The following is a 17,282-nucleotide window of genomic DNA, read 5'->3' on the forward strand; positions in this document are numbered from 1 at the left end:
AGTAAAAACTGTCGCTGAAGCTCCACCATCCAAGTGGCCTTCTAGACTTTGCTCTTCTTCTTCAGTGATCATTGAGTTGCTTGAAAAGTCGAAGTTGTGTGTGCTGTGAGGCTCACAGACTATGATTTTGCCCCTTTTTTCTTATCTGATGCAGTTCTTACATTTAGTATAATGCAGGATCTAAGCCTGGTTTAAGGACCCTTGAATCTTCCTTATCATTTATGACCATAAAATCAAATGAAGTAGCTTCTTGGCATGAAGTAATAGGACTGTTGTGGAGGTTTAATATTGCATAGACCATCTCCTTATTGCAAGTTGAACTTGGGAACAGAAGTGTAGTCTGAGATCTTGTTTCTTACTGCTTGTTTCTTTTCTTTTCTTTTCGTTTCATTAACATCATAGAGAACTACAACGCCTTGACAGTATCACAAAGAGCCCTGTTTTTTCACACTTCTCGGAAACCCTGGCTGGTCTGAGCACAATTAGAGCCTTCAGGTAAGCCATAATTTTAAAAATGAACTGTGCACATTGGCACTTAAAGCCATAATTAGGTCTGCATGGCTCACAACAAGTTTTTGTGCTCCAATCTATTGCAGGGAAGAGAGCAGGTTTGTAGAGAAGATGAATGAACATATCAATGACAACAATTTGGCCTTCATTATGGTCAACTGTGCCAACTGCTGGCTTGGAGTCTCACTGGTGAGGTTTAGCGATACATAGTGTGTTTCCTCTATGGCAGCTGATGAGGCTGGTTGCACAGCTTCCATGGGTTGCAAGTATACCCAATTGTATAGCTAGCTGCGTAAATTTTTGTACTGATTGGCAGGTTACTATCTTTTGCAGAGGATACACAGTAGAAGGTAAAGACCAATTTTTTTAAAGCATGCAGTGGCAGCTTGCTTTCTTTTGAATAGGCTAGCCCGTAGACAGCTGTTCTGAGTGTGGTAACATGTGCTTTTCTATTTTCTATGTGTCTTCACTTTTGTCTCTTTACATTGCTTCTATTTCAAGGACTATCTAGGTGGTGTGATTCTCTTCTTGGCAACTGTTTCATCTCTCACGGCAGCCATTATGGGAACGACCAGTACATCCTTCGTGGGCATTGCCATGACATACACATTACTTGTAAGCAGTCACTTCTGATCTGTCATTGCTTAGGTAAACACGACAAAGTTGTAGCATTCTCGCTCTAGAAAATCTGTGCTCTCAAGTGCAGTTTAAAATGTCCTCTTCAAATATCTGCATGAAACATCTTTTTAAATTGGACATTTTCTTTCCAATTTCCATTGCAGTGATGGCTCTCTGAAGCACTTCCCACTGTCCTCGCTGTTGCTACAACTCTGCGTAGCATAAACTGTATTTGAGTCTTGTAGTATTGATAATTCTTTAGTGCATTAGAGGATTGTAGATTGCAGCATCACACATGATAAACTCGTAGAGCTGGTGCAGATAAAGAAAAAAAATTGACTCGTCATCCCGACCCTGCGAAATTGGATGGCCAGCGAAGCTGTTAGGAAACCACTCAAATGCCATCGATGGGGATATGAAATGTTTTATTGTTCTGCCTAGTCTTAGCGCAACACCGTTGTTGAGCATTACTATTTTGCACTCTTCAACGCTTATCGTACTCACGCTGCTCTTCGGAAGTCTTAACTTTGTGTGGTCTACCTATAGCGGTCTTGCAATGAACTGAATGGCAGGTCTCCCTTCTATATATGAAGTTTGGTGGTGTCACTCACTGATTCGTATGCTGCTGTTAACCCTTTCCCATCAGAGCAGCTTGTGCAACCGTGAAACATATGCGGGGAGAAGGAATGTGCCTCGCATTGTTCACAGGTGCCTTATCATCCATCATGCGGTTTTGTCGCTTGTTTTGTGCTTTTCTTTATCGAAATGAATATGAGTGTGTTGTATGCCTGATTCTAAAGGAGATGAGCACTGTTTTTCGGTTCAATCTTCTTTTTTTTTTTTTTGTTGCTGACGGACACAAAAAATCCCGACCAACTAGGTGCTAACAGCTTCGCTGTAATAAGTGTTTTATGTGACCCCTCTGGTGAACAAAAACTGACAGTTCTGACTTGAAAGAATGTCTGCCTGATTTCTGTATGACACCTGGCTGTCATGAAACGTCAATGAAATGTCATTAGTCTAAGAAATGTCTTTTGTGTTGCATGCCTTCCAGGTACCCATCTATTTAAATTGGCTCGTCAGGCAAGTCTCTAATGTGGAGATGTACATGAGCTCGGTTGAGCGTGTCAGCAAATACTGTCAGCTGCCCATCGAGCGTGTGCCTTCACCCATTGAAGGTGGGTATTTCTTATTCAGTTTACCTTTACAGTGTAGCATTTGCTTTAACTGCCTTAGTCTTGCTACCCACATGATCTTTTATCATAAGGTTGCACCAGCTCTCTAACAATAGTACCGTATTTGCACGATTTTACCGTATCACCGACTGTAAAATGCAGTTATATTACTGCCCAAATATCAAAAGAAATAACTTGGCGCCAATTCTACCGCGCACATCAACGAAACCCGAGTTGATCCGTACCGTGTTGAAACGATGTTATGAAATATACAAAGGCACACAGACGCATGCAGAGCTGAATCTTAGCAGGTGGTGGCTGTCGGAGTCCGACGACGCTTCCTTTTCACTGTCGACCTAAAAATGAAAGTCATCTTCAATTACATTTAATGCATTAGAAATGCCACACTTCTAGAGGCTAGCGCAACCATCGTCTGCGGGAGGGCATTCTATGCACCATGGATCCACCTTGCGATGTCTCCGAGCGTTGCTTTCTTCAGACAACCCGTTCGATGGCAGTGTGGCTAGCTACCTTGCATGGAGCTTTTTATTAGTAAGAATCGGTTTCATGTTTTATTTTAAGTGGAATTAGTTACAATTGTAATGCGCATGCAAATTTGAACAGAACTTATCTTCAAAGAAAGTGTGCATTAGAACCACGCAAATACCGTAGTATGGTTGCTGAAAGATAGACAACTTTCAATTTATAGCAAACCGTGATCTAATGATATTAGCGATTTAGCAATTTCTCTTTCAGAAAGAAATTTTGTCTTTAGAAGCCCATGCATACTTTCCTCACTCTAACAGACTAATTTTGCATTATGCTCTCAGTTTAACAAAGCCTTCATCATTGCACCATTCTTTGGCGGCCTGAACAAGAATGATTCACATGAAGATAAATGCAATAAATAAAAATTAAATAAATAAATAACCATGTCATTTATTGGCTTTGCATTTCACGAGCATCCATTTCATGTGCCTTCTGTTCATCCTCACAAAGACACTCTGAAGCACATTGAAACGAGGAATCCAGTGATTTAATAGTGGTAGTCAGGTCTGGTGCAGTCATATTGACAGACTTCCATGCCAATGGTCATATTCTGGCGACTAAATGGTAAACACAGGGCATTTTTTTTCTGGCAACTTCTATCTTCTAATCTCAACCAGTGAAATTCTCAAACAGGCTGTTGTGTTTTCGCTTTCACACCTTTATATGATTTTTAGGTAGGACTGACCGAGTGGCGTACTGGGAAACACATAGCTCTCTGAATCCTGCAATCTTGACCTTTCTGTCCACATAACAAATTGTCATTTTTGTGCCAACAGTATTTCCTTTTCGTGACGTTACTAATTTTAATGTGTGGTGACAAACCCGGCAACCGTGGCTGCTACATGCAGATTCATGACTTGTTTTACGTAAACTTCGGGAAGCACTGCAGCACCATACCATCAGTGCCCCTGCATGTGGCATGTTTTCATGTACAAAAATGCTCTCTGTTGCAGTATTTTTGTCACTTCTGTTGAGTTTAAAGATATGCCATCATGCATCTATAATCAACAAAGTCATCCTTGGTCTCTGTGGCTACAAATGTGGCTTTGTTTGATATAGATTGGACTGTGCAGAAAATGTAATATCCAACACCACCTAGATAGCACAAGGCCTTTTTACACCGATCCATGACATCATGTTACCTGGCCCGACTGCCATAGAATCTAATGGGGATGCTCCCAAGTAGGCAACAGTGATTTTGACGCCACCGCTTTCATCACGCCAGCCTTGTCAATGGAAATTTCGGGTCAGGTAGCATGCCGTCATGGATCAGAGTAAGCATAACTTATGCTGTCTAGGTGGTGTCGGCTAATCGCCCGCCTGCCTCTCTCTCTCTCTCTCTCTCCGCACATGCACATGGGGTTGCGCCGACGGAGTTTTCGGCGTACAGGCGACCAATGGATGGATGGATGAACGGACAAATCGGCGCCATATGCAGCTTCACTGTAATAAACAGCTGGTCATACCAACCTTGACTTCGCTGCACAATTACTAGCTTGGTCCATATCGTGTATCAGCGACAAACACTGCACCTTGTTTACTCTAGCTGCTATGCGCAGTTGCTTTGCAAAATTAGTTGAGAGTTATGATACCTTTAGTGATAATGACCTGGATTTTCTGTTGTGTAGTGCCCCTTGACTGGCCTAGCAAAGGAGAGGTGCGATTTGAAAAAGTCACGATGACTTACGAAGCAGGCCTTGATCCCATACTACGTAATGTCTCGGTCACCTTTGCACCTGGTGAAAAAGTGAGACCCTGAAGCAACTTCTTTTTATGACTGCATTTGTTTTTGCAAGTGTTCTCAAAAGCATGGATTGACATTGGATTTCTCATTGTGTCACTGTGTTCTGTGTTGTGTATCTGCTGACATAAGTTGCAGAAATGTGCTGCATTCTCGCATAATGAGCTTAGCAGTGACATGAGCCCTGAAAGTGTGTCCATGCTTATAAACTTCCTGTTTCATGATGTTTGAATTAATTTGGACAGGTGTAATTTGAGCTATGTAACATTGTCATATATCCTTGTGCTAAATTATCTTAATTTTTTTGTAGCTACTCACCTTTTACTGTGTAATATGCCATCCATGATAGCTCAGTGGCCATGGCATGTTGCTTCTGAGCACGAGGTCAAAGGTTCAATTCCCAGCCTTGGCAGCCGTAATGCGATGAAGGTGGGATGCGAAAACAAACATGTGCTGAAAATTCTATGCACTCCTGTATGGTCAGAATTAATCCGCAGCTCCCCAGTTTGTTATTTACCTATAGCCTAACATATGGCTTTGGCACATTGAAACCCATCAATTGTGATGTGTTTGTGTGATTTAACTTGCCTTTTGTAGATTCCGCATATCTCTGTTGCATAACACGCAGTGGAATGCCAGTTCCACTTGAGGACAAACTCTCATAACCTTTTCGTGCCACAGACAAGCTGGATTCATCCACACATTTCAGGCTAAGATGCCGAAGGATGAGCTCAGCGGGTCGATGATACTTGTCATTTCCTTGCAATGTTCATTTTCCCATCAGCAGTACTTTCATTTTCTTTCCTTTACTTGTAGAGGGCTGTTGAGCATGTTTCACTTTTGCAATAGTCAAAGCTCGTTATAATGGAATGCAATATAGAAATAAGTGAAATCCTTTAACTGCTGATTGAGATTTATAGTGCAGTACATGCAATAATGGATACAACGAAGTAATGGATATAATGAACTAAATCTGGCTCCCCCTTTAACTTCGTTCGGACAATGTTTTACAGTAAATAGTTTAGATTTTGTATAAGTAAATGAGCTTAAAATATTGTCTACGTTGTTTTTGGTTAAGAATTCCACAGTAAAATATTTGGCCATTTTTCGGTCAGAATTCGTGATAATAGCACGGCACAGAAGAAGCTGAATATGAATGTAGATTTTCTGGTAAGCTGAAGAGTTTCAGAGCTTTCTGCTTCCACTACATTTATTGAGTGTGTGTTATGCTGATTTGATGGTAAGATGAACAGAGTTCCAAGATCCTGTCATGTTCACCATAAAATGAGGCTACTGTACAAGCTTGTGCTTGTTTGCTTCTTTTACAAGCTTTCATAGCTGAATGAGCACTTCATTACCTGCAATGTCTCATCTCCTTGTTCCCCTGTTATCTGACTTGTCACCTTGTCGATCTTACTTCATCTCGTAACTGTAGAAACATAGCATGTAATTCTCACATACCTTAACTCGTATAAAATGCACCTTTATCCAAGGTTGGCATCTGTGGACGAACGGGGAGCGGTAAGTCATCTCTGGTCATGGGCCTTTTCAAGATGGTCCCCGTCTGTGAAGGAAAAATTTTTGTGGATAACATCGACATCTCAATGGTGCCTTATGATGTGCTGCGCTCCCGTCTAGCAATCATACCTCAGGAGCCAATTCTCTTTTCCGGAACAATAAGGTACGTGGGCTGGAGTTGTTTCACGTGGAGCTGACAGTTATCTAGGGTGTACTTATTTTTGTAGCACAACTTAAGAGGAAACATGATAAGCAAACAATTAATTTGACGTTCAGATGCATGTTTCCTATTCGCATACTCAAAATAATGGTGTTCATGAGCTGCTTAGCGCATTTGTCTCTTTTTATACCCATTGTTTTCTTGCCCGTTTTTTGAGGGATAACATGCATGCTCTCATGTTTCCTGTGCGTTCACTTTCTAGTTTTGGAAAAGGAAGAGTCTTTGTGTGTTGTTTGAAGCAACAGTAATATTTGTGCATTTCAAGAAGTGTAATTCTGAAACTCCTGTCTGATATGCCTTTTTCTTCTTTCTCTCTCTCCTTCTTTCTCATACATTCTTCCTCTTCATCTTTCTGCTGGAAGCAGCACACAATAATCGTAAGCATTTCAAGGATCCTCACCCTTGACCTAGTCACACTACAATTACGCTTAATCTTATGTCTTAAAGGGACTGTCTACCATGCAGAACATGCCTTTGGGTTGTGATGGGATGTTGGTTTCCCATAAACAAGGAAGTATATGTTTAATTTGGTCCTGAAAGTAGTGCGAGAATTGTAGTGCAAAAACACTGTAATCCTCCCTGTGTCGCTTAACCAAAGAGCCACACAGGGAGAGTTATTTTGCTTGGATACAGTGCAGCCTTGTGCAAAGGAACGTAGTCACGGGGAACGGAGTAGTGCATTGATGCACAGCCTCCGAGATTGCCATAACATCCAGCAATCAATGTTGTTGGCATCCGTATGCACTTTTAAGCAGATACTATGCAGGTAGAAAAATTCTGTTTTAAGAATTTCTACTCGCTTTCCAGAGAAATCACTGCATATTTAGACACATGGAATGGTAGACTTTCTCTTGCGCTATGAAATATAACATCCTTGGAAACCGGTAGGCAGTCCCTTTAATAATGCAAAGCTTTTACCCCGTCCCTGTCATTCCCACAAACCTCTTTCTACCTTAACATGCAGTGTCGGTCTAGAGCCCCACCACTCAGGCCAACCTCTCCACCTTTATCTCTATAAAGTGTCTCTCTCTCTGGGCTCTCTAGTTTATGTGGAATTGTTACTATTCACTTTCCCCATTTGTTATGATGTTAAAGCCACAAATATCCATCAGGACTGCATGTTTCTGATGGGGACTTTTTTCTTTCTTTCTTTTTAGCATTCTTAAGATCCTTCTTAAGTAGTACACTGAGCAGATTACCTTTAAAACAAGAATTGGTTTATCCTACCATATGTTCATTTTAATGAAAGTGCACTGAATTGTTCGGTTTATCAGAGAATTCAGCATGTACATGAATTGTCTTAAAAGGAGACACACATTTAACATTCTTGTTTTAATGTCTTGGAAGCTTTTCAGGTGTCTCAAGTTTATTATTTATGATCGCAGGCATTTGCTGCATTTAATATCGCTGTCAGATTTTATTATCGACTTTCCAGTATTTTGCGAGATCTTAAAAGTCCAGTAATAGTATGCTAGTCTTGTATACTAATGCGCATGTAGGTAATTCAGCAATGTTTCATGGAAGCACCTGCGTGAAAACCAGTTAGAACTAGTTAATTTTCCAGCATTGTTCATTTATTCAGGTCTATATGGTTTTACACACACTTTGCCACACAGTTACATGTTTCTTCATGTGCCTGCTGTGCTCTAGGCAAAACTTGGACCCCAAAAGAGTGCACACAGATGAAGAGCTTTGGAATGTGCTGGAAAAAGCCCACCTCAAGGAGATTGTTGTTCTGTATGGTGGACTGGGTAAGTTCTGTCATATCGTTGCTGTTTTCGTGTGCTCACCCTATTCTGACCTTCTTCTTTTGTCTTTTTCTCACCAGATGGTGAAGTATCCGAGGAAGGGTCCAATTTCAGCATCGGCCAAAAACAGGTTAGAAACTGCAAAGACATGCAATAGCTCGCACATATTTTTCTTGTATTACACAACATTTGTGATCATTACCTAGAGGTGTGTAATTGCTAGCTCCACCTATGGAGTTATCATCATCACCAAACTATCTAAATCCAGCACACGACAAAGGCTCTCCAAGAGATCTCCAGTTACCCCCTTCTGCGTCAGCCAAACACATTGCATGTCCAGAAATTTTTCAATCTAATTACTCCGTCTCATTCATTCTCTACCACACTCAACTGTGCATTTTCCTTTCTATGATGTCCATTCTCTAAATAATAGAGTAACAGTTTTATATTTGTTATATTCCTTAGCATCTCAAACTCGAATTTGTTTTGTTAGTCTTAATTAGGATAATCATTTGCCCACATTCGATTTGCAATCTATAATGCAGTCTTTCTATCTCTTCAAGTTGCGCATATCATTTTTCGTTCTATCGCTTGTTGAGCAATCGTTAGCTTCCTTTCAAGTTCCTTTATTGTTCGCTTCATTGGTTTGCGGTATGTAGTACCCGATGCAATTTGCAGCATAGATATTCTCGAAGTTTTAAACGCATGTGCCGTAAACCTGTGGCTTATGTTCTTGTCTGTTGTTCAGCTGTTTTGCTTTGCCAGAGCACTGCTGCAGCCTTCGAAGGTTCTCGTCTTGGACGAAGCAACATCATCTTTAGATGCCAACTTGGACAACCTCATACAGGAGACTGTCCTCAATGAGTGGGCCGACTCAACTGTCCTGGCCATAGCTGTAAGTACTCAGAGCATGCGTTTCAATTCAAACTTTATTCCAACATCCGGAATGCTGAAGGCTGTGTCAACAAGCCACTACACAGCCGAGTAGCTTGACTGGGACCACACATTCCATGCACTACGGACCAACATACGAGAAATTCACTTTCTTTAGCTACTTTGGCTACCTTGTACGATTTCACACAATAAACCGTAGCACATATCCAGTGACCCAAATTGTCTGCTAGCTTGGGCCTCTCGGTATGTGCTGATGTCTTTCTGAGCAGACAACAGGGGGCACTGGGTGTAGACAGTTTGGGTAACTGTGTATGTTCCACTAGATATGTGCCCAATACAACCTTGGCACCGCCTAGTATGTGATATTGGTATGTGTCCATTCTTTGCCACTCCCCCAGAATGGATGTGCCAAAGTGACACAAAAGGTACGTAGCTTTGAATATACTAAACTGATAGCACCCCATCCACAACAGGCGCCTCTGTTTTCAGTGCAGCCACTTGATACATAGCCATTGCAATGAAGTTGCAGCCAGGATACTAGGGACAGTGTAGGTTGCTACGGAGTTTCCACCGCGGTGCAGTGATCAAGACGTGCTTTGTTGTGGCATCATTCAGCATTGTGGTTGGCAGTGAGATTTCCACTTCATGTGTCTGCTGATGTGCCTGTAAGGTTTTGTGATTCACAGTTGGCATGGGGATATGCAGCAGGTTAAACAAGAAAGCTATCGCTGACTTTTTTTTTTTATAAATGTGCTTTAATAAAGGCCTTTATCTCAATCTTCTCAGTTATATTAAGGGGGAGCGAAATGATCTCCATTGCATTTTTCTCAGTTGTTGATTGAGTTATATAATACTTTTACCATATTTTACCTAAGCCTTTACCTATGAATTTCCTCAAGCTGTGTTTGCATTAGGTGTTGCACTCACGATTGTTGGAATGTAAATTTGTATTAGTCATAGATTCTTGGTAAGGACACACATACGCATTGCCACAATTCAGAACTGTAATATAAGTGCGTCTCATGAAAGGCATTGCAGTACTATGCGAAACATTGTATAATATACCAGGATTGTCTCCAATTTGGCACAAGCACAAGTGATGTTTGTACAGTACTGATCCACTTCAGCTCATACCAATGAATGTCAGAACAACCCTCCACTATTTATCTGCACAGACGGTGATGGCATTTTCTTCTTTTCTTTCCTTTCTTTTTTTCCTTCCCAGCATCGGGTGACTGGTTTGCTCAACTTTGACAAGATCATCGTTCTTGAAGCTGGTCACATCGTGGAGTCCGGCTCTCCAGCGGAGTTAAAGCAGAAGAGAGGAAGCATATTTATGTCTCTTCTGAAGGAAGCTGAGCAGTAGCAACATTTTTACAGAGAAGTTGCTAGCTGTCTTTGAACTTCGATAACATTGTGGCCAGGAAGGGCCACTTGCATGTTATATAGCCCAACCGCTCACAGCTTCAATATTATTTGGAGCAGCACACAAGGTGCTGAAACTGCGACCACTGCTACATCTTCAAAATGATCTTTCATTGCTTTAGAAAATTATGTAGTAGAATTATTTTCGAGAGCACATGACTAAGTGACATACTGTGGCTGGTAGGGTTTCCTGTGGTGTTATCTACACGAACTGTACTTGTGAGGCAAGGGCTCAAGCAGCCACCATATGTAACATTCAACATAGTTTTGGCTTACTGTAAGCATATCTATTTAACTGTGCAATGAACTGGCCACAATACTAGCCAAAATGTAATCGAGTAGTAGTTATCGGTAAAAGCTGATGCCTTGTGGTACACATTTTGACCACAATATCAGCACGGTTATAACTGCGACCAAAATGTGTTCAATATTGTTTCGATTAGTCCTGATGCCTTGTAATGCACACTTTGGTCACATTAACATTATGGTTATTGCACGGTATGAAATCGTTTCGGCAACACCGGCAGCTGCCGTGCAAAACCCGTGCCTCATATGGTTTCCGCTCTCGGCTTACCTTGAAGTCGAGTTCTGTGTGCCAAGCGTAAGAACAGTGTTATTCCATACCGGTGCTGGATGTTGCGGGTTATTCTTTTAACAAGTGTTCTTTTATCAGGCATATTTAGTGCCGACTGTCCATGTGCCTCCTGCTTGTGTAAATATTTAATGCACTTGTTGCACATTCCTTTTGTCCCGCCAGAGGGTCCACTATTTCTTTTTGTCATTGTTCTTTGCCATTGTACCTACTGCTGAGCAGCTTTTATGGTTATTTATTGTTGTTGTTTTTATTTTTATTTCTTTATTTTGCACTGTTTTGCGCTGCATTTTTTAGGAAATGGAGAAAAGGTTGTTAAATGGAAGGAGATATTTATTTTACACATGGAATACTCTATTTTTGCCGATGTCATTTCTACACATGTTCTTGACAAAGTTATTTAATAAACATTTTCTGTAGGTATTACTTACTCGTTCTTAGTAGTAGTAGTTTGTTTTATTAGAAAGAGAAAAAGAAGGTAGGAAACAAAATGCCACAGGCATCGTAACTGTCTCGCTCACCGATGGACACCTGAACCATCCCGACGCTGTGGCAAAGATGGAGGGGAAGAGGAAAGATAGGGGAGGGAAAAAAATATAATAGATGCAGAAAAAAGTGAAAAAGGAGAGAAGTACACTAGAAAAAAAACAATACATGTCTATACATAAGGTATGCATGTAAAATACACAGTAATCTACTTACAACAGAGGTTCACAGCACGGAGCTTTGCACTGCAGCAGTCAGCCTTGCGGGGCTGTTACACGCGGCACCGGACTCGTCTCCTCAGGAATATCTCCAGGCTGGTATGGTCCCTTTCCCGAGACCGTGTGATGCCCTCTAGAGAGAGCAGCTCATTCTCAGAGTCTAGACAGGAGTCGGCAGCATGCAGAAATGTGCGCAGGGCAGCAGAGCATGGAGTGCTCTAAGCTAAATATATTGTTATGGAAAAAAAATTGTGGGGGTAGTTGCTTTTGCATGACTAACCATAAAGACCCCCCTTACCCTAACATCATGTATGGGATTCGACCACAAATATAATAATAGGGAAAATTTCAAAACCATGAAAAAAGAAAGGTCTGAAAATTTGTCTGTGTGCATTGCCACCAAAACACCTCATCTTTATCAGTAAAGACAAAAATAAGGAATGCCTAAATTGCTATAAGCTTTGGTGTACCTAAATATGAGAAGTAACTTGTAAAGCCCATAATTTTTTACATGTTACTGGAAAAGTGTGCCTCTATAGGACACAAACTTATCACAAACTTGAGATGTGGGCTGTTACTTACACAGGATACTGTGCTGTGTTTATGCTTCTGTCAATGCAGAATTTTTCTTGGTGTAAAGGATGTAGAATGGCTGCTAATTTCTTTCTACCTAACATCAATGCTTCTGTAATTCATCTGGTGCTAAACAATGCAATTAGCAATGGGCTCCTGTGGTGTAATTGGCTGCTTTTCCCAGATATGTGATTGGTTTTCTCTTCGTATACCCAGATGTGGTGGTGGGGTTAGGGAAGGGGCAGGAAATGTACAGGGTGTGTGTGTGTGTGTTTTTTTTAGCTGCACATACCCCATTTTTAAGATTAGAAAAATATAAATCACGGTAATGTTAATATGTTTACCATTCGAGTGTACAGATTGGCGGCCTCTAGATACAGAGCAATTGCCGCAATTACGTGCGTAATTAGCAACGTTACGGTAATTAACGTTCTAATTATCAACAATAAGTGGCTACAGCAAATGAGTACTTTGGGGCCCGTCCTCGACACTACCTATCCCAACGATTAAATTTTGAATAGCGGATTTCATGTGGGAGCTACGCGAACAATGAGTTACCCTTGGCAGGCTCCTTGAAACGGAAACTGGCTGAAAAAACAGCGTCTTTGTCGTCGCCCCCTCCCCCCCCCCTTTCCTTCGCGTTTCATCACGTCTCCGAGGTCGCCACCGGTCCGGCCCTGCGAGCAGCTTGCGTTATCTCCTTGCTGTCTGCGGCGTTGGCCTAGCGCACCAATGCCGGCAGTCCGCCAAATTTACTTCGTCATTCCGTTGTGCGCCACGTGTCCACTTCCATCGATGAAATACTTTTTCTGGGGCCCAACGGAATGACGAAGCAAATTTGGCGGCCCGCCGGCACTGAAGCGCTAGGCCAACGCCGCAGACAGCAAGGAGATAACGCAAGCTGCTCGCAGGGCCGGACCGGTGGCGACCTCGCAGACGTGACGAAACGCGAGGGGAGTGGGGGCGACGACATCTACGACACAGACGCTCTTTTTCCAGCCAGTTTCTGTTTTAAGGAGCCTGCCAAGGGGAACTCATTGTTCGCGTAGATCCCACATGAAATCCGCTATTCAAGATTTATTCATTGGGATAGGTAGTGTCGAGGACGGGCCCCAAAGTACTAATTTGCTGTAGCCACTTATTGTTGATAATTAAAACGTTAATTACTGTAACTTCGCTAATTATGCGCGTAATTGCGGAAATTGCTCTGTATCTAGATGCTGCCTATCCGTACACTCTAATGGTAAACATAATGTTGCCGTGATATATAATTTCCTAATTTTAAAAATTTGGTGTGCCTAAAGAAAAGCACCCTGTATACTGCTCTTCTGTTTTTGTGAAACCAAGGCCAGTATAATGCAACAAATCTATTCCAATGCTTTTCTTTTTTGCACTTAGTCAATGTTAGAAGTGGCGCACTGCCTACGTTATTACTAGGATTAGCCAATCGTGAATGCTAGATGACAGGAACAGAATTGAGCAAAAGCAACCCTTACATTACATAATCCCATTACTGCAACGTTATTATATATGGGGTCCTTCATTTCCGGTTTATATTTGATTAGAAAAACCGATGTTTTGTTGCCTGATAGGAAAACCAAGGAGAAACTGGTTGTATTGCTGTCTGGCAGCCCGAAGTTGTGGATTGTTTTGGTAACCTTCACAAATGGTTAACTCAAGCAATGGTCTCCTTTTGGACACGACATTCTATTTAGACGAGCAACATCACTTACAGGGACATGTAATGGCAATGGGAGCTGCTCGCAAATCATGTAAATAATTCATCTCTAGAAATACTTGTTGTGAAGCATTATAAATGCATTAAAAAGAAACCACATTAGCGAAAACAAATAGAGGCTGGTTTGGCAAACCCTTCTTCACTTTGTTCTCCAAACTTTTTCAGCAAAGGAAGAACTACAAAGAGTGGTGCACACTTCCATGCTTTCTAGGAGGTGTGGTGCTTCTCCTTATCTTACAAGCCCTTGTTGATGTACATTATCATATGCAATGGGAATATCTCTCTGTCCATCCTAGACCTGTCAGGCCTTTCATCCTTGTCTGTTTTCCTGTTTTACTTATTCCCAATATATGCTCTTGCAACAAAATTAGTGATATATAACCCATCAGGCGAATCAGTGGCCCACCTTTTGAATGTAATATAGTTAGGTAAACGTTCTCTCAACATCACAGCTACTGTTTGCAATGCAGAGCAACATCAGTGTGGCATTAATTCGCTTTCTAGCACATGAACACTGATAACATATAGGCGACTTGCTGGAAATCCAATGCAATGTGCCATTGGTATATTCATATAAATCCACCTACTATTCATTCACACAACGCCGGGAGGTGTTGAATATTTTACATTTTTATATGTGCTAGTTTTTGCTTGAGTGTTAAGTGCAAAAATCGAGGCACACACCGCAGTGATATAGTAATATTTATAACGTGCACCTTTACCTCTTGATCACAAAAGGTGAGAAGCATTCATTTGTTTTGTAACAGCTGCATTCATCATAATCCTTAACGAAAGCAAAAAGCTTTGGAGGGAATGCGGGTTTAACCTGATGTGCATAAATTTTGTTCGGGGTGCAAATGTCGGGAATTATCAGGTTTTACCAGAAAATGAAGGACCCTATATATACACAGATAATGTACTATGCATCACTGTAGTTTCATATGTAACAGTAACACAATAGTAGAATGTGCATACCATGTGGCATGTTTGATCAAAATCAAGCCCAATTGACTTTGAGTTTCTATGACAATTGGCTCCCTTCTGCAGCTTGCACAAGGGAGAAAACTGAACTCTAGAAATTCAATCCTGATCAGGCTCGATCACAATAAAAAATGCGTGTGTTACACTGGTATACACGTCGAAGGAATGTCGCTTTAAGCCAACATTTTGACAAGGGGACTTGTTGCTGTCACTGCCTTGACGAAGTCAAGTCCCCTTGTCAAAACGTTGGCTCAAAGCAACATTCCTTCTTTGACTACTCCTCATCATACCCGTATACACTGGTCACATGATGAACCTTCAGTCGCACTCGAGCCCAATCGGAACCTCATTTCTTGATTACAATTGTCTCCCTTGTGCAAGCTGCTGAAAGGAGCCTAACGTGATTCAGAAATTTGATCCCTATCATTCAGTCGTGATCGAAGATATCATGTGATAAACAAAATTTTAGCTTTTGCTTGGGAGCTCCTGATAAGTGGGAACAAAGAAGTAATTTTTTATTTCTTTTTTTCAACAACCACAGCTCCAAATGTTACGAGATTTGTTGCAATTACCATAAAAAGCAAAAATGTAGTGGCTGTAGCAAGTTATTTTTTATCTAAGCAGTATCCCTTTTTTTTTTTCAAGAATGATTGAAAATTGCAAAACATTCAATTATCAACTTTAGAGCTCTGTTAACTTTGCAATAGAAGTGCCATCACAATTGTGTAAAGTGTGCCTTAAAAGACTTCTAAAGCAGACAAATTTGTAAAAACTCAATTGTGAGTAGGACTTTTGTAAAACCTTCTTTAAGATTGCAACACTTTTACGTAAACTGGGGACATATTCTGAAACGATCCATTTCAGCGATACTATCACCGAGGCGTTAGTATCGCCTTCAGGGATGCAATGAATGACTGAATGAGCAAAATTGTATGATACGATTTTGCTAAAACAGCCAATCAGCGTGCGCCAATGGCGAAGGCGTGCGTGGCCAAGGCAATAGTATTGCCGAAAGGGATCATTTCAGAATACGGCCCTTGTAAATTCACATATAAACTTTGTCCGCTTTAGATGCTTTAACAGATGCAGTTTACAGAACTACGACATCTGATTTCAGTGCAGAAAAATTGCCTATTTTTGGCAATGCTTGTAAAAAAAATTTGAAGTCCAAAATTATAATTCTGCATTTAGAGTCATGTATTAACTCTCTCTGTCGAGTGCAACAAATTTAATTCAAAACCCAGTTCAGCGGTTGTCTCATAAAAGCATTTCCGCATTCGAATAGAGAAATCGGTGTTCGCGCCGAGTTAAAGCAGCAGCTCATGTTGTGGCGACATGGCACATTCGATCCCGATCGAATTTCAGGATCACAATTGGCTCCCTACACAAAGTTGTGTTGGCCTCTCCCGGAATACCCAGAACTACACAGTGAGGAAATGATTAAGTTTACGTGTGTGTCTCTGTGTGTGCATTTTCAGCTTGTTCACTTCTTGGGACGCAAAGCGCGAACCGCAACGACTGCAGCAACTGTAGCGTTACTGTAGTGGTGTGCCAAAACAATGGCTTCTGAGATTGTGTCACTATTTATAGTCCCACCATGGTGACATGTATTCGGCTCCCAGAATCGCTTCTGCCGCACGCAGCCAGTAAAAGCACAGCCTTAGAAATTTACAGTTTTTCCTTAGAGGTGGTCGTGGCTCAGTTGTTGATTTGGAGTAAGTATTCATTACTGGATGTCACCATTACAAAACTAGATTGCATTTGATGAAAGCCAATGAAACCATTCAGTTTTCAGTTCACAGAATTGTGTTAGCTCTATGTTCAATTCGTGACGATAGTCGTAAACATGGGATTGTGTGCACTTCCACCATGGTTATGGCCTAGTTGTGCCATAGTTCGAAGCCACTCTTGCATTTATTGATGCGAAAGCATCAAATGGCCCATTGAGCGAAAAAGCCAGCGTCTGTTGCCTGTAGCAGTGACACGGCAGGTAAATTTTCATTGGCTGCAAAGCCTACGAGCGCGCCTCGACGGAGTAGAGCGGGTGAAACGAACACCTGCCACCGCGATAGTGCGTCACGTGTTGCGCGAGGGGTGAGGGCATTGCCGCGACGCCACGTCATCCGCGCTATCACTCTCGGAAGCCTGTGTTACCCGCGCGCTTTTTGCTCGCGGAAGCTCTCGCCTGCGTTCTAACCATGTTCTAACTGCGCCTCGATGAGTCCAAATGAAAGCGCGCCAAGCGTCTCAGTGCGCTCGCTTGCCCGCGAGGAGTTCAACTCGAAGGACCACTCAG

General features: G+C 41.7%; 1 protein-coding gene across 2 annotated transcripts in view; it reads left to right on the top strand.

The window, feature by feature from the left end:
* LOC126520840 (ATP-binding cassette sub-family C member 9-like) overlaps window positions 1-11,413 on the top strand; it is a 47,649-nt gene extending 36,236 nt beyond the window's left edge. For both annotated transcript variants that reach the window (XM_050169627.3, XM_050169626.3), the window contains exons 23-32: window positions 403-495; window positions 597-699; window positions 1,012-1,125; window positions 2,183-2,306; window positions 4,481-4,599; window positions 6,087-6,274; window positions 7,982-8,082; window positions 8,160-8,209; window positions 8,828-8,974; window positions 10,199-11,413. In XM_050169627.3, coding sequence (XP_050025584.2) covers window positions 403-495; window positions 597-699; window positions 1,012-1,125; window positions 2,183-2,306; window positions 4,481-4,599; window positions 6,087-6,274; window positions 7,982-8,082; window positions 8,160-8,209; window positions 8,828-8,974; window positions 10,199-10,339 — 1,180 coding nt within the window. In that variant the 3' untranslated portion in view covers window positions 10,340-11,413. The remainder of the gene's footprint in view (window positions 1-402; window positions 496-596; window positions 700-1,011; window positions 1,126-2,182; window positions 2,307-4,480; window positions 4,600-6,086; window positions 6,275-7,981; window positions 8,083-8,159; window positions 8,210-8,827; window positions 8,975-10,198) is intronic.
* Window positions 11,414-17,282: the final 5,869 nt, after the last annotated feature.

This window comes from Dermacentor andersoni, chromosome 3 (assembly GCF_023375885.2).
Source record: "Dermacentor andersoni chromosome 3, qqDerAnde1_hic_scaffold, whole genome shotgun sequence".
NCBI classification, from domain to species: Eukaryota; Metazoa; Arthropoda; class Arachnida; order Ixodida; family Ixodidae; genus Dermacentor; species Dermacentor andersoni.